Source organism: Herpailurus yagouaroundi, unplaced genomic scaffold (genome assembly GCF_014898765.1).
Source record: "Herpailurus yagouaroundi ecotype Mexico unplaced genomic scaffold, PumYag 100, whole genome shotgun sequence".
Lineage (NCBI taxonomy): Eukaryota > Metazoa > Chordata > Mammalia > Carnivora > Felidae > Herpailurus > Herpailurus yagouaroundi.
This window is the reverse complement of record NW_024412391.1, coordinates 32155021-32178350: the sequence shown is the minus strand read 5'-3', so window position 1 is coordinate 32178350 and position 23330 is coordinate 32155021. Positions and strand designations below refer to the sequence as shown.

General features: G+C 40.3%; 1 protein-coding gene across 7 annotated transcripts in view; it reads right to left on the bottom strand.

Annotated features, from left to right (window-relative positions):
* DOCK4 (dedicator of cytokinesis 4) overlaps window positions 1-23330 on the bottom strand; it is a 436196-nt gene that overhangs the window by 120109 nt on the left and 292757 nt on the right. For all 7 annotated transcript variants that reach the window (XM_040472219.1, XM_040472215.1, XM_040472222.1 and 4 more), the window contains exons 17-23: window positions 21762-21918; window positions 16702-16799; window positions 16510-16593; window positions 16233-16333; window positions 13889-13970; window positions 12395-12565; window positions 7551-7743 (exon numbers count right to left, since the gene is read on the bottom strand). In XM_040472219.1, coding sequence (XP_040328153.1) covers window positions 7551-7743; window positions 12395-12565; window positions 13889-13970; window positions 16233-16333; window positions 16510-16593; window positions 16702-16799; window positions 21762-21918 — 886 coding nt within the window. The remainder of the gene's footprint in view (window positions 1-7550; window positions 7744-12394; window positions 12566-13888; window positions 13971-16232; window positions 16334-16509; window positions 16594-16701; window positions 16800-21761; window positions 21919-23330) is intronic.

Genomic DNA, 23330 nt, shown 5'->3' with positions numbered 1-23330 from the left:
TATAATATCTGAAAGTCAATCAACATTAATTGAACATATTAACATATGTAGAGAAAACGAGCAAAACTCAGCATCCATTCATGATAAAAAGTGTCAGGAAGCTAAGAATAGAAGGTAATTTTCTCAAATTGATAACGAGCATTATAATGAAATGCCTACCTTTAGCTAACATAATAGTTAACAGTGAAAGATTGAAAGCTTTCTCCCTAAGAGCAAAATTAAGGCAGGGATGGCCAACCTCACCAACTCAATTCAGCACTGTAGTGGATTCTTTCCTAGTCAGTATAAGATATATCATACGTCATAAGGAATATGATTCTTTATCCTAATAAAAATCAGAGAGCATGCAAAATATTCACAGCTGGGAAAGCACCATTATCAGTGTTTGCATGATTGGTTTATCAACACAAGGAGGTTTGGTGCCATAGGTTTACCATCACAACAAACCACACAAGGCATAGCCATTCTTCACTTTCAGCAACACAGAACATTAAACTCCAAACTTGTAAAATAATGCACTGCAGTCTTCCTTTAAAGCCTTTAAGCCTTACCAGGAAACTTAAATACTTATTTATAAATCAATTACTTGACAAAAAGAACCAAGAAAAAGAAACTAACAAATTACATGACAGGAGTCACTGCCTCGTGATGATTAATTAGAACAGAAGATAAAGCTTATCTGGTATGTTCCTGCAGGTAGCACAATTTGATTTCTAAAAATTCAAGTTGCAACCAACTGTTAAGAGAATACCGACTGCAAAAAAGCGAGGCAGGTAGACAAATAATTCGTGTGTGGTGTGCATAAAAAGAAATATAGGACTACCTACATTGCAGATTTGCTTTTTCTCCGTACTAGGGCAATGTCAGCCAATGCAAATGATACAATTGGTGGGGAAATGCCAAACTCGCTGACTGGTTAAAATGCTAATTCTTACCTTTAAAAGGAAACACTTGGACTCATCAAGCAGGACCCAAGAAAAAAAGAAAACCTGCAGTTGAACAAACACTCACTTCCCATACATTTAGCAAAATAACCTGTTATGCGGTTTCTGTCCTTGAAAGTGTTGACACCCTCATATTCTACATCTCAGACACAGCTCACTGTATTATGTATCTCGTGGAGTGTATAAAGGAGTGACTCTTATTTACTTTTTTTTTGCCAGTACACACGTGAGTGGATAAAGCCAGCTCCCATTAGTAATTCCCAATGGGTGTGGGGCTAGGAAGGAGGAGAAGCAGCTATTAAATGCTGGGAGCCACCAATAACTGAAATGCTAATGTCACAGATAGCAACAAAACTTGCAAATGAGCCTTTCACACCCTGGAGGGCAGACCCTGAATGGAAAGAAGGGCAGACAACACAGGGGCTACATTCTCATGCAGACAATGTCAGGATCACAGAGGGAAAACAACAGTAGAGGCCTAGAGATGATCTCTGAGTGTGGTTTTTAGAGCTCACTCCCCAGATTTATTCCCACCCTGCATGCCTCCACCACGGGGCGCCCTTTCTAAGGCTCAACAGATGCTATGCCCACTTGTTACTTTTATCACTGTGTTCTGCTTCTGGTCTGGGCTTCCCACAGCCCAAGCTGTTCTGTTGTCATATTCATGCTCATCCTTAGCTCAGAGGTTGCTTTTCCAGTAAGATTTTTTTATGCATATCATTTATTCAATATCAATTGCTGCTCTATCCTGATTCCTAATGTGTGACCCAGCACATAGTATTCATTCATGAAACCTCTACTGAGCACCTACTATGCACCAGACACAGTACTGGGAGCTGGAAATATCATTGTGATGAGGACAAAGTCCCTGTACTCTGAGGTTTTCCTTGTGGAGCAAGGGATGAAGACAGACTTTAAACAATTAAAATCCAATTCTTTTTTCAGTTACAGCCCTAACATGTGATCCAAGAAGCAGAAAGCAAAACAGGCATGAGAAGTAGAATATGAGAGCGAGAACTGAGTGAGCAGGGCAGACGGGAGATGATTCAGAAGATGCGAGTTACTGAGCCCAGCAGGGTGAACAAGGATCACCTAAGATCAGAGAGGAGCAGGAAAGTGTGGGTTCCACTAGAGTGAAGCACAAGGAGATGGGACCAGGCAGGTGGGGAGGGTGAGGCGACAGGGCCTGCAAGATCAATCCTCTTCTGTGTCCTCAAACAGAGCACAATCAGTGGATGTGAGCAAGGGAGGTGGGAGTGACATCGTCGGGTGTGAGTTTCTGGAAGGGAACTCTGGCTGCACACATGGATGGGCAAAAGGAGAGGGAAGCAAGTCTGGACATGCCCGAGGGCATGCAGGCAAGGCGGCAGTGTGGGATGGACCTGTGTCTGGTCAGGGGGAGGCACAGATACGGGCCGCCGCAGAGGCCCAAGAATAGTCTCTGGAGAGGTGGAGATGAAGGGCAGAAGGAAGAGGAAGGTTTCACGGACAGCTCAGAGCTCCAGGGGTTGGTGCTGCCATATACTGAGACAGAAGGAACAGACTGAGAGGGAAAAGGGGTTTGAGGAGCTTCTGCGACATCTGCGTAGAGAAGCTGAGGACAGACAGCTACTCAGATTTGGAGCCCAGAGGAGATATCCAGTTGCCTAGAAATACAACTGTGAGGGTGGTGTCCGCACATGGACCACAAACTGAGGTGGTGTGGGTGGGATGAACCCCAAGGCTCACTCATGCCTCCCTACTACACAGGACCTCCTTCCCTCCCCAGGTCACAACTGCTGCATCTTATCAAATCATAACTCCTTGTTCAAAGTCAGCTTTCATGGTAAACTAGCAGCAGACTGAGGGCAGGGGCTGGATGTTTCACTAGCTACAATATCTCTAGCATCATACCTGGCATGGGGTCTGGCTGCAATACTTATTTGTTGAATAAATGAATGAACTGCCCCATGAGTCTACTGGATAGGAGAAGCAGTGGAAATGGAGCCCCCTGTGTCTCCATGTTTTAACCTGGCTTAAACAGGAAGTGAGACAGCACATTGTCACAGTCTGGCTTGTAGTGACTCCCTCTGCCAGTGATTGCCCTGAGCCAGCAGGGGAACACAGCTACTCCCATATGTCAACGCAGATTGGTCAGCTGCTTGTAGCAGTGGATACAAGGCACACATCCCAGCCCGTTGCCCCCCTGCCCCCACCCCCCCGAAAACCAGTGCAGATGTGAACAGGTGATGGGTAAGAAACGAGAAGATACAGCTTTCAACCATTCCCATGTAATGTGCTTACTCACGCCACTCAATTTAAAGATTTCAGCAGAAAGGTAAGAACACAGTTTAAATTGGGTCTTGCCATTTACATTGATTTTCACACAAATAAAACAGGGTAAACTACGATTTTAGGGGCACTTCCACCTTCCTCCCCAACCTCTATACATCAGCTCTACTCTTCCTGCTATTGCCAAAGTGGTCCTCTCCAAAACTTAGACCCTTTCCTGGCCCTCAGGAAACAGTAAGATTTGTGAGGAGAGAGGGAAAAATGAGTTGTTCAATTTTTACACGTTAAATATGTCTGCTTAGACCCCAGATGACTTAGATGTCAAATGCCAATCTATGTAGGTTGCAAATCTTAGCTATGGCCTTCAGGTTTGGCCATATGCCCTCGACTCTGAACTTGGGGTGTGACTAACAGGGCTAATTCTGCCTGGTTATGAAACGGCTCCAGCTCTGAGGCTGTCTGTGGACCCTTAACTCAACCTGGCTTGACTCTTCCCGTGATGTTTTCTCATACCCGTCTTTGGTATTGACTATGGTGTCCCTCTTTCCATCTCTTTTCTGTATTAATTTTTAATCTAAGCTCAATCAGGAGTATTCTATAATCATTCTGATACCTATGCATGCATCCTCTGCTTTTTTTCTCCTTGGGATTTGTGATAGTTTCTATGGGTCAATTTGAGTGTGCTGTGGGTGCCCAGAAATTTGGTTAAACAATATCCTAGGTGTTACATTTGAATTGGGAGCCTGAGTAAAGCAGATTGCCCTGCTCAATGCGGGTGGGCCTCAACCAATGCGCTGAAGCCTGAGTAGAACCAAAGGAGGCATAAGGGAGAACGTGCTCTCTTTGCCCGTCTTTTAGCAGAGACGTCAGTCTTCTCCGACCTTCAGACTCGAAGTGCAACTTCCACCACTGGCTCCCTCAGGTCTCCAGCTGACCAACAGCAGAATTCTCAGCCAGCATAATCTGAGCTCATCCCATACAAGAAACCTTGTACACACACAAACATAGCCTCTATCGGGTCTGTCTCTCTGGAGAACTCTAAGGCAGGATTCTAGCACAAAGACAACTGTGAGAATTTTTTGTCTTTTCTGAGGAGTTTGTAACATTTAAGGTCTTTTTTTTCCAAAATGTTTTGAAATTTATTTTCTCAAAAGTGTGGCCCAACTGTACTCTGGACTCCTTCTTTGGATACTATGAACTCTCAGAAAATAAGGTCATGTTCTCAGATTCTTCTCACTTCTATCTCACTAGCCATTTCTTTGCCGATTAGAATTAAGCTCAGAGTAGCAACGGTCTTTGCCATACTCTATGATCTGAAGAATGGTCAAGAACTAAGCACTTTATCTTTGATTGAATGTATATCCTGTTAACACCCTGTAATGTCCTCATCTGCACTTTACCTTGTCCTATTGTAGATTTTAATTTTAAATCAGGAAAGTATCTTTTGTAACGTCCTTCTGGCCAAGATGTATGTGTACTCACACAAGTGCAGCACTTCTGAGTTTCATTTAAAAAAATTTTTTTTAATTTTTATTTATTTTTGACAGAGAGAGAGACAGAGTGTGAACAGTGAGGGGGAAGGAGAGAGGAAGACACAGAATCTGAAGCAGGCTCCAGGCTCCAAGCTGTCAGCATAGAGCCCAACGCAAACCGTGAGATCATGACCTGAGCCAAAGTCAGATGCTTAACTAACTGAGCCACCTAGGCACCCCTGAGTTTCATTTTTTAAACTTTCAATACATTTAAAAAAAAAAAAAAAAAAAAAAAAAAAAACCTCCTAGATTTCTAAGTGTTTTTTTTGTTTTGTTTTGTTTTTTTTCCTCATATGCAGCTGAGCTATTGCCTTGGTTTTGAGTCTGTTTTACCCATATGGAGTGGACCGAGTTGTTGTCTCCCAAAGATGTCCATGTCTTAATTCCCAGAACCTGTGAATATGTAATGGCAAAATGAACTTTACGGAAGTGATTAAATTAAGGATCTTGAGATGATGAGATTATCTTGGATTATCTGGATGGGCCAATGTAAGCACATGGGTCCTCTTAGGTGAAAGAGGCAAGAAAATTGAGTCAGAGAGAAATCTGGAGATGCTACACTGCAGGCTTCAAAGACGGAGGAAGGGGCCAAAAGCCCAGGAGTGCAGGTGACCCCTAGAAACTGTACGAGGCAAGAAAACAGATTCTCTCCTCGACCCTCCACAAAGGAATGAAGCTCTGTGGACACCTTAAATTTAGCCCAAGGAGAAGAATTTGGTACTTCTGCCCTACTGAACTGTCATATACAAAGTCTACGTCCATAGACTAAGTCCATAGTTTCCGATTTAGAATTTCGGAGTTACTAGAAATACTTTCCAGGTTTCCCTACCATCAGTGTGGGGTCCCAGGTAATTTAAATAGAGTATAGTTTGTGTCTTGGGAAGTTCTCAGGTAAGCGTGCTATTTTTTTCCATGAAGACAGCCTTTTTCTCAAAGTGCATTGCCATTTATACGTGGTAAGTTTCTGTCTTCTCCAATGGTGAATCACTCAACATCAAGCCAAACTTCAACCCCCTGGGGCAGTGATGGAAATCTTTCCTCTTACTAGCATCCATGTGCTTCTAAGTATTCCACAGATCGGGAGTTGCTTTTGCTTCTCGGAGGTTGTTTCTCCATAATCATCTTCCATGGGGAGTGCCCCACATAACAAAAGAGGCAGGTTTCGTCTTCTCCTCTTCCCCCTCTGCATCACAGTGACAGTCACCAACCTCCCAACACTGGCTCTGAGCCTCTCTCCAAGGTCACCAGCACAGACCCTCCAAGGTCTACATTTCCTGGGTCTCCTGGGTCCTTCCACCCCCCACCCCAAGAAATAATCTCACCACCTCCCACAAAGACCCATATCTCTCCTCCTGGATCGAAACAACTTCTCTTTGTATTTTTTTAGTCCTGGTTTCTATACTGCCAACTAAGCATCAGTAATCAACACGGCACTGAGTCCACAGACAGAACACATCCCGGAGAGGCATGTAATGAACACAGTCCTCTCAAATAATGTCCTTCCGTTTGAGAACAATTTTCATTATCTGTATTGCCCTTTTGGTATCAGATTCTATTCGAACAAAGAATTATCTGGTCGGTGAGGGAGAAATGTGGCAGAAACTACCAATTCCTCTGAGATGGGATGAACTTTTCTTCATTTGGTAAAAGCATAATTGGTAGTCTAGTCATACCAGGTACCTGGTTTGGACCTCTACCCCTCCACTCCCCTGTTCCCAACCCCAGAGGAGACCCTGATCACTGCAGAAGAACCTCTAAGGTTCTGAGGAATAGAGTTTGAAAAGCACTGCAAGAAATATCTTTTCTCCAGGATGAGATGTGTTTTCCTGGGGAGAAATGAGAAGGTTTGAATTTTCTTTTATTTACTTAAATGTTATTTCTGGAGAAAAAAACAAAACACAAAACCAAAAACCAGAAACAAATAGTCTATCAATAGGAGAAAAAAATAAATTAACCATGATAAATTCATTCATAGTGGAATATCATCCCACAGTATAAACAAGAATGAACTAGAGCTATATCTCGTAGCATGATAAAAAAAAGAGATTTATTAATGATTTACTCATCTGATACTATTTTATTCTTGTATGTTTGAAATGTTTTACAATAAAATATGTAATAAAAGTTTTATTATCTATATTTGAAACCCTATTTCAAAAATATTATACCCACATATGCATTCATGTGGAAAGATAACTCTCAATAGAATCAATTTTGAAAAGCTTATTTGCTGATAGTACAGAAACTTCTTAAACTTTAAAATGAGTTTGGTAATTTATTTCAGGAAAGACTAGAAGAAAAAAGGCAATGGGATTTAATAACAGATATGACAAAATCAATTTAGTAATTGGTCACATGCTATTAGGATAAAATAAAAACTGATAATACATCAAAATTTTCACTCAGTTTCAGAACACAAATTGAAGGGACAATTTTAAGAACAAAAGAGACAAAGAAGAATCCTATCAGGTCCCTGTAAGCATCCCCGAAATAAAATGTTAAATTTTGTTGAACAAAAAAATGAAATCTCTTAGGCAAGAAAATAAGCATACCTGACGTATGATTGTGATTAGAATCAGTAATTTAATCATTAGGGTTCTCATTCTTTCTAGAAATAAAGCTTTAATAACCAGACTGTTCTATTTGGCTACTTAATACATTTATTCTACCATCCAAATACACAATGCTTTTGAGACAGTAATTGTGTTTCCTCTTTCTAATTGCTTCTGCTGACCTGTGACTACCGGAGGTAAGTGACAGCTTTCCAGAGACAAGGTTTCATTCAAGAGACTCACCACCCTACCTGGATTGGTATAAAGCTGGCTTTCCACGGTTTTGCCGATGCACTGTAGTTTCACAGCCTGCAGGGAGTCGTCCACGTGCACGATGGTAGGCAGGCTGCCCAGGGTGTCCTGCACCAAGTTGGCCACTTCCCTGACATCAAAGAGCTTCAACAGCTCTGAGTACACAGCTGGGAAGGAGCTCAGAAACACAGCCTTAAAAGGAAGAAATTTATATCAACTCCAAGATACACCCTGAGAAATTTGCTGTAAAATGTCATTGAGTTTAAGACTATGACAAATAATTTTGAATGCTAAAAAAATGAATGTAAAACGTATCTGGTACCTAAGCTAAAAGGCTGAAATTAAAAAAAAAAAAAAAAGTGTGGCAAAATAGAACAATGTTTTAAAATGTGCAAGGGTGCCATATAATAAAAGTGAGAAACTGTGGAAAATCACTGACATTAGCAAAATGATTGGCAAAAAATCCCACAGAATCAGCAAAATGCAGGACGATCAAATGGAAAGAATGCTCCACCAAGGCCTGGAATGCAGTAACTTCTATTTCATTTCTCTTTTGAGAAGCTTTCTGAAGTGCTCATATAAATCTCATTTACCTTGAAGAAACCAAACACATGGACTCCCCAAAGCAATGAAGTTATGGTTAAAGAAAAAAAACAAGACAGGGAATCAGAAGATCCAGATTATATGTACTACTGGCTTTGTCTCTAATCAACTCTATGACCTTGGTCAAGTCATTTTAGCCCCTTGGGTTTTAGTTTATCACCTGTAAAATGAAAAGATCATTATAACAAACCTTTAGGTTGCTTTCAGATTTACTGTAACCCCAGAACTGTGTACTAAGAACAATATTCTTTATATAAGTAAAGAAACTGGATAATCATTTTTTTAAGGAAAAAAAGATGCTAATATCAAATCTTAAGGGGCACAAATTGGACTAGGATTGTACATCAAAACAAGTCGAGTCTTTTAAATTCCACAAAAGGAGGGCAATGGAAGGAAGAGCTGACCAGCCTTAAGTCTACCAAGTAGGGGAAGGAGGCACATGTTTCTAATATGCTGATACTCAAGAGCTAGCTGGCTTACCAATGAGATCTGACACCAAAACAAAGTAGGTCGAGTCTACATGGGCTGATGATTCAAACATAGACTCAAATTCAAATTCGTGTGTTTTGGAATTTATCTATACAGCAGCAGCAAAAATATCTAGAACAGCCAAGACCTGTTTCTGATGCCAGAACCATCAAAATGCTTCAGGTGCTACAATCAACAGCTATGTTCTCCTCGACTCTTAAACATGATAGGTTTATTTGAATACATTTAAAATTAATAACTTGGTATTCTCTGTTAAAGACTGTATTTATATAACCTTCATTTCACTCTGCAGAGAGCTGAGTCATACAGATGAAGTTAAAAAAATAAGATACAATAAAATGAGCCCAGCTTTCTCATAACTGAAAAGTCAACTACATCGATTTTCCTCAGGAATCTTTTCATTTACCCATTAATTCTTCATATCTAGCTCTTTACTTCAAAAAAGTATTTGAATGTGTGCACAGTGAAGATACATGTATTAAAAAAGGATAAAGGAGCAAGAACCTGTGATAAGGGCATAAAGACAGTTGTACCAAGATATGTAAGCTAAGGATTTTTTAGTGCAAATAAAAAGAAAAGCATAATTTTCTTTTGACCTTCCTGAGAGCCAAGACAAATAGAGAAAGATAATTATTAGGAATTTAGGGCAGAGTCTAGGGTCTCAACTCCTTCTGACATTCTTCTTCTCATGGGGTTCTCATGGAGGCATCTGTCTGTGGAAGGAGAAACCAAGAGCCACAGCTCCAAGAGCTGAGTGAGTGGGCAATCCTGTTGGGGCAGGGCTCCCAAAGACAGAGCCATTAGTGAGCTGGGCTTAGGCCAGGATAACTAAATGATCACCCCGGTGGAACCAGGATGGCCAGGCCTGTGGGGCATTGTAAACTGATCTAGCAGAAAGGTTTTCTGGGATGGCTGTTCTGCCTTCAGAAGACAGAAATGGCCCTGAGTTGTAGCCCACAGGCAAAACTGCAAAATAGAAACTGAGTTTTGTCTTTAAGACAGCCTAAGAGTAAAATTCAGACCATTGGATATCCTTGGCTCTGGACAGGATAGGCAGAATTTGAAGATGACTCCTAAGACTTTTGTCTCCTGGTGTTGTTCCCATGACTATGTTGTTACATGGCAAAAGGAATTGTGCAGCTATAATGAAGGTTACTAATGAGTTGATCTTAAAATATGGAGATTATCCATATGGGCCTGACCTAATCACATGAGCACCTGAATTTTTTTTTAATGTTTATTTTTTTTGAGAGAGAGAGAGGGAGAGAGAGAGTGAACGAAAGCACGTGAGCAGGGGAGGAGCAGAGAGAGAGGGAGACACAGAATGCTAAGTAGGCTCCAGGTTCTGAGCTGTCAGCACAGCGCCCGCTGTGGAACTCAAACCCATGAACCACGAGATCATGACCCAAGCCAAAGTCAGATGATTAACCAACTGAGCCACCCAGGCATCCCTACACATGAGCATTTAAAGCATAAGTTTTCTCTAGCTCATGGTAGGAGAACTCAGAGAGATTGGAAGCATGAGAAGGATATGACTTTTCGTTGCTGGCTTTGAGAATGGTATTTGAAGAATACCAAGGAATGTGTATGGTCTCTAAAAGCTGAGAGAACCCGTTCCATCCCCAACCCCTTGCTGATAGCCAGAAAGCAAATGGGAATCTCAGTCTTAGAAACACAAGGAAACTGATTCCTGCCAAAGGCCTGGAAGATTTGGAAAGGGAATTCCTCCCCAGAGCCTCCAAAGAAGCCACCAAGGCCAATGCCTTGATACTGGCTGTAGGAGACCCTAAGCAAAAATTCCAACCAAACTTCTCATCTATAGGACTGTGAGCTAATAATTGGATGCTACTTAAAGCCATGAAGCCCATGGTTATTTGTTATTCAGCAATGTAAATGTCACACACTGGGTCAGATTAATGACACTTTCCTTCATAGAAGGGAGAGCTAAGAAGGTGTGGGGTCAAAAGGAAACCTACAGTGGGAAAAAGTGTACAGTATTCCTCGTTCTCCCAAAACACAGAGGACAAAAGTCCACTTTGCTTAAAAAAACAAAAACAAAAACAAAAAAAAACTAACCACTTCGTCATTTTATATGAATTCCCTTAGCATCAAAGTGAAATTATCACATCAAAATTTACAAGTATAGGATTGTACAAAAAATAATAGAATGACTTCAGTAGTTTATTAAGATATTCAGAAACTTTACATACATTTTATATATCGTGTCAATAAAAAAACTAAGGGCAAAAAAAAAGAGAAAAATCAAACATGGTTCTTTGGAGGTACTAAAGTTGTTTCACTGTCTTGACTGGGGATTAGAGAATCAAGAGCAGTGCAAATCTGTATGTTAAACATAAAAGGAAACCCACTCTTCACCGTGCTGCTCCACAGTGGCCCACGTCTTGGGGTGACTACCAGGATGCAGCGGAAACATAACTAAGGAAAAAGATTTCTCTAACTTTAGAGAAGGAATAAACCTCTTGAGTCCCTAGGAAGGCATTGCACTGAGAAACTGTGACTTAAGATTAATCTTAAAAGTAAGAGAATATTTTTTCAGATGTGAATCAGCTAAGTTTTGTCCCTGAAACCGGTAAAGGTTTAAGGCAGATAGTCTCAAATACAACAGCTTTTATAATAAAAGTAGTGAGGTTTTAAGAACTTTGATCTAAACGAATACATGATTGGCTTGTTGGATTATCCTTTCAAATACCAACTGCTGAAAAGAGGGTTTGGCGAGTGGGCAACTGGACTTTGAGGGATGTGGCAAGTTCCTCAAGCACAGTGATTGTACCATTGGCACCAGAGGCCAAAATGTCATTAAAAGAGGCTGAATTGTACCCTTGCCCAGATGTAAGATCAGTCCATTTGTGCAAAGAAGAGATTAACAAGAATAGTCCCCCAAAAGTCAGTAAAAGCACAGTACTATTACTGGGGGGTTGGTACATTTCTGGTGTTTTGCCATTATATGTAAAGCTTTCCAAATGTCAAATGGCACCAACTTCTAAGAATACTCAAATGGATCTAGTTTTGTCTTCTATCTTCCACTTTATGTCCCAATACTCAGTGATTATAAATTTTTAGTCTCCAGGGGATGGCAGCAAAGAGGCTGCTTCTCCATCTGACAAGTTTTTACTCAAGTCACTAGAAACTAAAAATGTACAAGAAGGACTAAGAAAATGTAGAGTAAGATATTGAGAATGATCACTGAGAACACATTCAAGGCCACGCTATTTGGAAAGTGGATAAATCCTGTTCTGAAACAAAACACGTAGAGCTACTCCAGGTAATAGCATTTGGCAACCGCCCCTCAGCATGGTCATATAAGATCAGTCCCAGGACGATTAGGGTCAAGTTAAATAAAACAAAGCAACATGCAGTTTAGCCAAGTGCGATATAATGAGTCTCAAGTTGCCAGATTAAAATGCAGTGCGAGGGTTGGCGTAAACAACAGAACCAGATCGGCTCCAGTGAACTTCCTTCCCCAAGGCCGATGGTGACATCGTGTCTACTCAGAACTGAACCCAGCCTGCTGAGACCAACAGCCGCCCCATGAAGAGTGAGAGTAGGCGGAGGAAAGCCAGCCTAACTTCTGCTCTGCGGGTTCGCGGGAGCTAGGGAACTCTTTAAAAGTCTGCAAAATTGCTGACGCTACAAATAGGAACTGGAGCTATGGATTCACTTACACTGCTATGTAAAAACAAATAAACTGGACTCATTTCTGTTTTATTCAGCAGAGATGGAAAAAAATTACCTGTGATTGAGACAATGCTCCTGACCCTTTGCTCTCTTGAGAAAGAAAGAAACGGACCGACATAAGAAGTTCCTGAATGCAGCAGCGAAATTCCTCTTCATTTTGTCCACCGGTGGCAAGGGAAAACAGCCTTCGAGATTGAACTATGTACTTAAAAATATATTCTTGTGCCTTCAAACGAAATTTTGTAAAAGTTAGTTTCAAAGGAAACCAAGAGTATTTAACAATGATATGGCATAAAAACCAGGGGACATCATTAGATTTTTGAATTATTGATTTAAAAACACTTAAGAGCCCCTGAGATTTTTGAACAGTATTTACTTGTAGAAGAAGAGCCTTTTTTTTTTGCTGATGCTAATGAGAGAAAATGTATAGATAATTTAAAAATTCTATGTCATTCTCAAGAGGTATGAACCTTAAATGCTTTTGATCCTCAGATAGTTTTTTAATTTAGTTAACAGAGAGATGCTGGTCTATTTCAGAAAATTTATTGTGCTTTGCTGGCAGGTACTCTTGCCACTTAGTGTTTTACCTTCAATCACACCAAGGTGATTAATTTATAATTAGTAAAATACTTGCTTTTAAAAACGTATACCTGTCTACTTTTTTTTCTGCTGCATCAAATAGAGTGATACTCAGCAAATAGGAAATCAGAGGATTCTCAGAGCAGCTATTGAACAATCCCTTTAAGAATGTGTATTCTTGGGGTGCCTTGGTGGCTCAGTTGGTTGAGCGCCCAACTTCAGCTGAGGTCATGATCTCATGGTTCGTGGGTTCGAGCCCCACATTGGGCTCTGTGTTAAGAGCTCAGAGCCTGGAACCTGCTTAGGATTCTGTCTCCTTCTCTCTCTGCCCCTCTCCTGCTTGCGCTGTGTCTGTCTCTCTTTCTCACAAATAAACATTAACAAAAATTATGAAAAAAAAAGATCTGTAGTCTTTATGAACATGCTTGCAAGTAAAGTATTAGCATCTCTGTTTACAACTGAGCACAAACGCCCAGAGATGTTTGGCAGCATTAAACCATGAGACCCAGTAAAACCTCAGGTTTCCTCACTGTGATCCCTGCTAAGCTACCCTATTCTCTCTCAAAATTTAAGACAAAGCGTTCACAAATGGCCTCTGCCAGGGTGCAGGAACTTCAAGCTTAATTGCTTATCTGTGGTCTTCTTTCATAAAACCTCGCTCCTGCCACTCCTAGACTTCACTCCAAGTATCCTGGAGCTCAGAATTCAATCCCAGGCAGGATCCAGTGGGCGAGCCTGGCAAAGTTTCTTTCAAATTTCATCAGCTCTCAGGAGCATAAACCGATTAAGATCCTTGAATTGGAATGCTGGTAATATATCATCACCAATTACTGTCTGTGTAGAAGAACTGAAATGCTGGTGATACTTCATCATCAATTACTGTCTGTGTAGAAGAAACCAATTAGTTGAGGCATCATGGTGCAACAGCCCTGGTAGACTACATTATCTGTTATCGACACCACGTCATTACCTTCAACACCTCCTGGATGTGCTCTTGCCGTTCTGCTTCTGTTATCCTGTCCACATACCACTTGAGAACTTTGATGAGATCTCTAAAATACAGGGAGAAATACACAGAAGGTAGAATTGGTCTAGCTCTCAGTTAAAAGCCAAGAAATCAAACATTTTTATCATAAGGACTCTTTTCCCTTCACTTCTCATATTTTTCTGTTGAAATGCTTAATAGGCATCTGTACATCAACATCACTACCCCTTTTTGAAACTCAAGAGAGAAACACTTCCTCCCATTGAGATTCCCTCAATACGGACATATCCCATTGGCCTGCTGTTTCCGGCAAAGCTTCCCAATGGGTAAACACAAGTATCAGAGAAAAGGTCTCTGGCCAAGAAAGTGCCTTGAAGTAGGCTGTCATGGTCAACCTTGAACAAGTGTTAACTGGGATTTCTTCCCCCATGACCTGTGACCATGTGAACAGCTGGATGAAGTATTCAGTTGGAGGCAAAAGGGAGTGTGGCAAGGGGCACCTGGGTGGCTCAGTCGGTTTAATGTCCAACTTCAGCTCAGGTCATGATCTAATGGTTCGTGGATTCGAACCCTGCGTTGGGCTCTGTGCTGAGCCCAACCCTGCGTTGGGCTCTCTCTCTCTCTCTCTCTCTCAAATAAACATTTAAAAAAAGGGAGGGGGTGCGGCAAAGGATAAGGGAACATCTCCCTACTCCGAATCACATTCCCATGGGTTTACAAAGCCAATTCTCTGACCTCTGGGAAGAACAAAACTTCCCATCCCAGTATGCCTTTGTAAGAGAAGTTCAAAAAAGGCCAAGTTTTCTTTTCTTTTTCTTAAGGAACAAAAATTGAATTAAAAAAAAAAGCCAATTTTCAAGATTGCAGGTTTGCTACCTTTAACTCTGCTCAGTTCTTGGTTTCTGGAAAACAGAGCAAGCTTTTAAAAATGCTCCTCTTTTCTCTCACTCAGGGAAGAATACATGGATGGGCCACCGGGCAGGTGCTACCAGGAATGTTCTTTTGAAGATAACATATCAGTGAGTTTCTGACCATCCACAGCCCAACAAGACTGCATAGGCAATATCTGTCATCTTAGGAATGACTATCCTGCTCTCCTGGCCAACATCCAGTGTTAGAAATTACACCCTTCCTCTCTAGCTTCCAATGCTAATTTCAGTTGCAAGTGGTAACCCCTCATATTAGGGCCCCACATGTTAGGCCAAGTGGCAGAGCCAGGCCGATGTTTCCAACTATCCCTGATATTTCATTCACCGTCTCTAAAAATCCTGTTGACAGAGGGTCAAGTCTTCAATAAAAACTCCCTTCATTTAAAAGCTGGAGGCACAAATCTTCACGTGCCTTTTAGGGAGTACCCAAGGTAACAGGATCGAATGCTTATTTGATTACTTATTATCTTTGATCTATCACATGATGGGGGAAAAAGGGCAAAAACATGATTCAGTGTTTTTTAACACACAGCTGGGAATACATGATTGTGCATGTGCACAGCCATAGGTGCTTAAGGAACAGTAAGGTAAAAACGTGGGCAGAATAGCAATGACAGTATTAGAATGGGGAGAAAGAACTTTGGGGAACATTCCAGGGCTGTGCATAAGCAGGGCCAAAGGCTGGGAAGATGTTATACATAGCACAGAAAGAAGCTGTTGCCTTCTGGCAATTATCAGCTAGGCTGCATGGAGGCAGGTACGAGCTATGGCTTGTCATTACTCATTCACTTTAGCCTTGCTTGCATAATTTGAGCTGATAGGAAAGGAAGACCAGTTAAAACGGCAGCTGATATCAGAGGGTAGAGTCCATGGCTGAACTGCTTGTGGCCAGGAACCAGGTCTTCACATTAATCAGCATGCATTAGGCATGCAGTAGGCACTCAGTAAATATTAACAGACGAATGAGTGAATGAATGAATGAATGAATGAATGAATGAGTTTAAAAAGATATGATAGCAAATGCTGTTTTCCCTTCACATTTCTTTCTTAAAGACTTCCAGAATCAGCAAGGCATGTGGTGATTAAATGGGCTTGAGCTGAAATAACCACATATTTTGGACCAAAGATTATCAAGTGAAATAGAGACATGAAGAAAAAAACTTTCTATTTTAGGTTTTAGGAAGAGAATTCAGAAAGTTTTTTTTTTCCTTTTAATCAAAATAAGTTGCAGCCATTAAAAAAAGATGTGTGAGAAAGGAAGATATTGACTCAAGAGACCCTTCAGTTGTTGTGCTTTATTTCTTCTTACACTTCTTCTTAAATTTTCTTATCCTAATGGTTCTGCCTAGCAAAGCTCAGAAGAAACTGCTTCTAAACCAATTACAAGATAAAGGCCTTACCTGTATGCAAGTGCCCCAGCAAAGTGACTCTCAATATAAGTGTCCATTACAGGTTTAAAATGATGAAATTTGCTATCTTGCAGCAAATTTATTATGTGAACCTAAAAAAGAAAATTGAGCTTTGTAAAACTGAATGCAAATCAAGACATATATACATTTTTTGGTTCTTTTTAAGTGACTAGTGTACTATTGAATGAGTATTTCAAAAACAGCCTTATGAAAGTCAAGAATGAGATACAAAATTGTTAAGCTATGATTAAAGTGAATTTAAACTCACCAAAGAATCAAACACTTTAGACCCGTATTTTTGGGAATTTTCATCTAAAATTCCAAATAAGGTATCCAGTGTATCTTGCAGAAACTGTTAGATAAAGAAGTAAGTTGATAAATAAAAAATCATCTGTCCTTCCCCTCCAAACAGTCCCTATTTCATGAATTTCCAAGAGAGGGACAACACAATAACACATACCTTTACTATCTCTGAGCCATCGATTTCTTTCAATTTAGAGAGACAGCCTGTGATCTTGTCAGGGTGAGTTCTCCATTTCAAGAGATCAAGCATATCACCTTTCCAAACAGAAAATGAAGGTTAGCTGCTTTGGTAGAGAACAGTCCCTCAAATGAACATTTTCCACCGGCAGAGCTAGATTCTTAAACACGTTGCCTACCCCTCTTGGTCACCCAAGCTTCAGGTTCCCCCCTAGACCCTGACTAGCTAAGATGGCATTCACTACAGCATATTCTAATTATTTATCCCTTCTCAATGGCTCTTGACTTACAAACTCCTACTCTACCTTCAGTTCCCAGATCAGCTGTTGCTTCATCTAAGAATAAGAAGTCTTTCCTGAAACTTCTAGACTGAGCTAACTGTCCCTCACCTCAGAGTGGCACTGACCTCACTATTACAATTTTTTATTTGTCTTTACCCCTACTAGATTGTAAACTCTAAGAAAAAAAAATGTTGAGTTTGGTCCTATGGTATCCCAGCACCCAGTATAGAGCAGGTACACAGCAGGCAGTAGATAAGTATTTGTTGAATCATTTCCTGCCTCTTCCCATTAAAATGGGAATTTCTTGAGGGTCAGGAATCTGCTTTCCTCATATTTGTGCCCCCCACAGCACTCTCCCTAACAACCAATTCTACCTGGCAATAAAGGTCTTCTTTGACAAATGTGACCCAGATCTGGCAGGACTAGAAGGTCCCTTGCACAATGATGAAAGGTCTAGTCAACTGTTGAATCATCTAATGAGCCCATGGACCTGAGAGGGCCAGTTCCTGGATTCCATGGTCATCTTCTATCTGGAAGGACCCAGCTCTTCAATTTCCGCCCCTTCCTAAACTGACAACATATTGGCCCGAGTCTAGCAGGGTCCTCTGAGAACCTCTTTACCTGGTGAGGGTAAAAATTTTTCCCCCAGCTTTCCTGGGCAGAAGTTAGAAAGGTTCCTGAACATGGTATCCAGCTTTACTAGTCCCCAGAGGGAGCAAGGAGACAGTCGTGTCTGGAGTCCAATGAGAGCAGTAAGAACTAACAAGGCTTGTGTATGCAGGAAGTTCAAAAAGCAGAGGAACCTGGCAAGGCTGGCTTCCCAGGGTTCAGTGGGGCTGCAAGACTAGGACAGCCAAGGAAGCAGCTAAGAGGGATTTTCCAGGCTTAACAGTGAGAAATCCAGTTGAAAGCATTCGTTTCAAGAGAAACCCAAATGGGACTTGCTCAGAGACAAAAAAGACCAACATGGAAACAAAAACCAAAAGGATACACACACACACACACACACACACACACACACACACACACACACAGGAAATCAAGGAAGAAGCAGTTGTGATGAAAAAGAAAATGTGATGTAGTAAAAAGAGATGAGAAAAAGTGTATGAATCTTAGGAGGAAAGAGACACAACTTTCACCAAAGCCAGATTCAAGAGAAAAAGTTCACAAAGGACTTAATAGTGAGAAATTTAGTACTAAATGGAAATGTTTATCTACAACAAACAGGGGGTGGTTTAGAATTAAAAATGAGGGAATTTTAAAAATAATGACTTTGAAAAAGATATTTATGATATTTTCATAATGGAAAAGCCTGAAAATGTTCAATATTCATGTCCAACTAAGACATCCTGGAGGTATGGCTGGTGCCTTTTAAAAAACGATTGGTTATATATAGAACAGTAGATAGTCCAATAGAGTGAGACCTGCCAGAGCAGACGTAGCAGGTGCATTCTTCTCCCATCTATTGGTTGCCTCCCTCCCACCTACTTCCTACTTCCTGCATCTAACTTCAGGATGCCTCCCTTCCCAGGCACCTTCTCTTACAGTTCCCCAGTGCATTCTCCCTGCACCTCACTCCTCACTTCCAACTCAACCTCCATTCCACCTCTTACTCTGTCCAGCTCCCTGCTCTCTTGCCTGCCCCTCGGAGCTAGGCTGTTGCAGGGGTCCCCAGGACATGGTCCAGTGTTGAGGAATGGAGTGTGTGCAGAGGAAGAAGGTGGCTCTGCAGGCCAGAAAGAGGTATCCCCAGAGGCAGCTGTGAGATATCAGGAACAGCACTGCCATCAGCAGAGGTGGAGAACAGATGACAGTTCCAGACAATCAGATCGGGATGGGGCTATTCACCTGTCCTACAAGAAATCTGATGACTCTCTAGTCTGCTCATAATGGAAGAAAAGGGGGAATAAAGAGGTAGGTTCATCTGGATGTAATTAATCGTGTGTACAAACTGCTCAGAATTAAGTCAAAATTGTTATCTCTTAGGGTCTCTATTTTAGCTATCTGAAGAATCGTTAGTTGCAAATCAGGAACTATGACCTACTACTGAAAATGTGTATTTTAAACGTTCTATTCAAAAAGCACTTAAGAGTATGCTGTATGCCTAGTCTACCAAGAGCTAGAAAACAGGTGGATGACATAATCCCTATTTTTTTTTTTTTTTTAAATCACACTCTCGGGAAGAGAGTGAATGAACTACCCACTATTTGAGGGAGAAGGAGATTTGGGGAAGTCAGCAACCGTACAGCTGTTAGGCTAAATTTAAGCACTGTTTTTTATTTTTAAATAAAAATATATATTTTTTAAAGTCGTGTTTAACAGCCCAAGGAAGATAACAAAGAAGTACAATAATTTCTTCCCTGACCCCTACTCTCAAGAATCTTAAAATGTCTGCTTGATCTGGCAGTCACAGACTTGCGACAGGGTGCTCCCAGCCTTGGTAGGCTGCCCGCGAACAACACTGGACTACAGAGCATGTGCAGAAAGGCACACCTCAGGGATCCTGGAATGCAAAGCTGCTATAGGAGACTGTTGCTAGAGACCGTATCACTTGCTAAATACCCAATTGTACTGGAAATGGATTTGTATGTTTTCCAATTTGAGTAAAATGAATACAAAGCAATTTAATTCCAATTTGGAACTGGATGACTTCCACACAGAAATATGTGCCTAGCATGTAAATTTCAGAAAGATCAACTAATTTCCTTCCTCCTTCCCATCTATTTGAAATACAGTATTTATTTCCCGGTTCATTCTGAGCTCTGTTACATTCACAAGGGTAATCAAAGTCAAACCAACAATTAAGTACTTATTAGTGTCCAAAAATGAGCCAAGCATTATCTTCCATATAATGAAATGTTTAATATAATGATTTGGTGAATGGCTTTATTTATCCATATCTACCTGAAAATGTTGTCTGCTTTTACAAAGTAACAACTTCTAATTTTTAGGATTTGGTTCTGTCTTATGTCCACAATTCTGTCTAACATCCTAAACTGGAGAACAACAACAAATTAAGTCTGCAGGGCCAAATATTTTGACAGCAGATAAGCTATTGTTAGGATTATCTATGTGGTTGGCCGAATAATGGCCCCAGAGATGTCAATGTTATAATAGCTGGTACCTATGAATACGTTCATCTTATACAACAAGAGAGATTTCACAGATGTGATTAAGTTAAAGGTCGTAAAATAGGGGGTTATCCTGGAATATCTAGTGGGCCCAATGTAATCACAAGGATCCTTAACAGAGGGAAGATGGTCAGAGTCAGAAAGATATAAAGATGCTATGCTGCTTGTTGTGAAGATGGAGGAGAGGCCACGAGTCAAGGAATACAAGTGGCCCCTAGAAGCTAAAAAAGGTGAGCAAAAGGATTCTCTCCTAGAGCTTCCAGAATTGTGGTTCTGCTGACACCATGATTTTAGTCCAATGAAAAGGATTTCACTTTTGTGACCTTTGCTCAATGATACATTTTTGTTGTTGTAAGCCAACAAATTTACAGTAATTGTTACAAGAACAAAAGATAGCTAATACAACCTGAAATTACTCCACCAGAGGCAATCAGTTAAATGTGAACCCGGGCTGTAAAACACACACACAACTAATCCACATAGGATAAATAAAATTTCTATCTAAGTGAGTCAAAGCAGGTTGATTTTCTTATCTTCATAATCTCTAGACTGGCACCCTAAAAATCAACTGAGTTTTGGTGAAAGCTTTATGAACATTACAGAGTTATGTCTGTGAAGTTTTTATTTAATTAAAATAACCAATCCCTGAATATGGATAACATCTTGACATTTCTTAACTCTCTTCAACCAAATTTACTGAAAATACGCAGTTGTTTTTTTAAAAACATTTCTCCAAAAATATTTTTGGAAGAGGAGGAACAAAGACTAATACAAATGTGAAAGAATCATTTGCCAAAGTCCTAAATAAATATAGCAGCACTGCAAGAGAAGTTGAGAAGTCTCTTAAAAGAAGCCAACATCATAGGGCTACATTTTGCTGCTTTTCTGAGGCCATGCTCTAAGAGAAGAAATACACTTGCTACTACACATGCTGTTCTATGACACAGAAGAAAGAACTAGGAGAACTTACAAATGTTTAGGCACAGGAACATTTTATGAGATTCAATACCTGATTATGAAGTAATTCTCCTCATCATAATGAATCTGACTTATTAATACGGCATTCAGGATGCCAGCCAGAAGCCTTACACAGCAAACATGCAGAACTCAGAAATGTTTCATTTCCTTCCTTCATTGCAGATGATGTTTTCACGACAATTTTCCAAGGAGAAGAGCTTGTTTTATTAATCATAACTTGCTAAACAATCACTGACATAAAAAGTATTTTAGAAGAGAAAAGCAATATCCATCTAATGAAACAAAAAACAGCCTTTATTCCAAAGCCTGCAATTAGCCTTGTTTATGGAACTATAAAACAAGCGAGATTAAGGTAGTGGTAGTCTTTGCCTCTCCTTCTTTCTTCTTTTTTAAAAGCAGCTGGGTTTTGAAGGGTTGTACACTTGGGTTTCGATGCTGGGATAATTTTGAGGTTCTTAAATTACATGCATTTAACAGACCATTGGGTCACAAATGTTTCCATTTTACTGGAAATCACCAACAGAAGGACTGACAATTTTTCTAGTGCCAAGTTCTTAAATATAACATTGGTGTTTATTAAATATGCCTACCAAAATTCACATGAGTACTTAAGTACAAGGGCTTTCAAATAAAACAGTGTTATACGTTACCATTCTGTGTGAGTTTTGTGGAACAGAGAAAAGATGTTATCCAAAAAGACTCCTTTGTGGCCTTCATGGCTTGATGATTATTTCCAAGGAGGATGCCCTTGGAAAAGGGAAGTTTGAGGTAGCGGGTAGTATCCTGAAGATTTGTGTTTTCTTCACACTGTTAAAAATATTAAGAACAAAATAAAAAAAGGAAGGGTAAGAGACCTCATGAAAATTATTAAGCATCATTTTCATTTCTACTGTTGATAAACTGGGAAACGTTCCAAACAGCATCACAAATAGAATTTGGCTCTTAAGTAAAATACGACAAAAACGTAGAGAAGGAATTAAGCACGGATTGTGGTCTTTGACTGATTTGGGTTCAAATCCCAGTTCCGTTACTTCTCACAGGAGTAACTCTAATACATTATGTTACCATGCAAGATTGCCATTTCTATCTCTAAAACCTTGGTGTATTGTCCTAGGAATTAGGTTCCATAAAGCCTTTCACACAGTGCCTGATACAGAGGAAGTGCTCAAGAAATCATATTTGCAGTGACCACAGGATTTTAAAAAATGCTTCAATCATTCCAACATCTCATGTGAGGTTTATTATACAGCTTCTTACTTTGAAAACTGGCAATTTAAAAGAAACTTTTTCTGGGTAATCTAATAGTCCCACCATGTGACAGAAATCTCTACAGAAAATATGAGCTAACAAGTGTAAATAGAATTATCGACTTAGAAAATATAGTTTCATATCCCTAATGTATTTTTTTTTTTATTTTTAGAATGAGAGAGAGAAAGAGAGAGAGAGAGAGAGAACTTGAGCAGGGGAGATGGCAGAGGGAGAAAGAGAGAGAATCTTAAGCACGCTCCAGACTCAGCACAGAGCCCAACATGGGGCTTGATCCCATGACTCTAGGATCATGACCTGAGCCAAAATCAAGAGTCAGGAGTTCAACCAACTGACCCACCCAGGTGCCCCCTAATGCAATTCTTTCTTTAGTCAAGGGCTGTCACTTAATGTTTAAATCATCAGGAAAATTGTTGGATAAAGAATTGGTCACGTGGGGTGCTGACTCTTGATTACATGAGTTCGAGGGGGTTATGAGTGATGAGTTTGAGCCCCACGTTGGGTATAAAGCTTCCTTGTAAAAAAAAAAAAAAAAAAAAAAAGGAAATGGATATTAATATGATGGCCATATAGCAACACAAAGACTACTTCCCAGTGGCAAGAAGACAAATACAACCACACACACGTGGGGGGATGAGGCTGTCATTATACCACTGCAGGACAGTACAAAGGAACGTATCATAATCTACAGTGTATTTTTACTACAGATGTTGAACCTGAATCTACCACAACTACAGATTCCACTTCATAGTAAATATAAGGAACAGAATAACATGTTGAACAATACTATAGGGCAGCAACTAGAAGGCAGCAACTTCTGCAGGATGTCTGGCTTTGTCTCTTCAAGTCTGATGTCATAAAAATAGGGATTGTTCTAGACTAACACATAAGCCAAGTGCAACATATGGTCCCAGAATTGGACCAATGTGCTGAAAAGGATTTTTTTTTTTCAG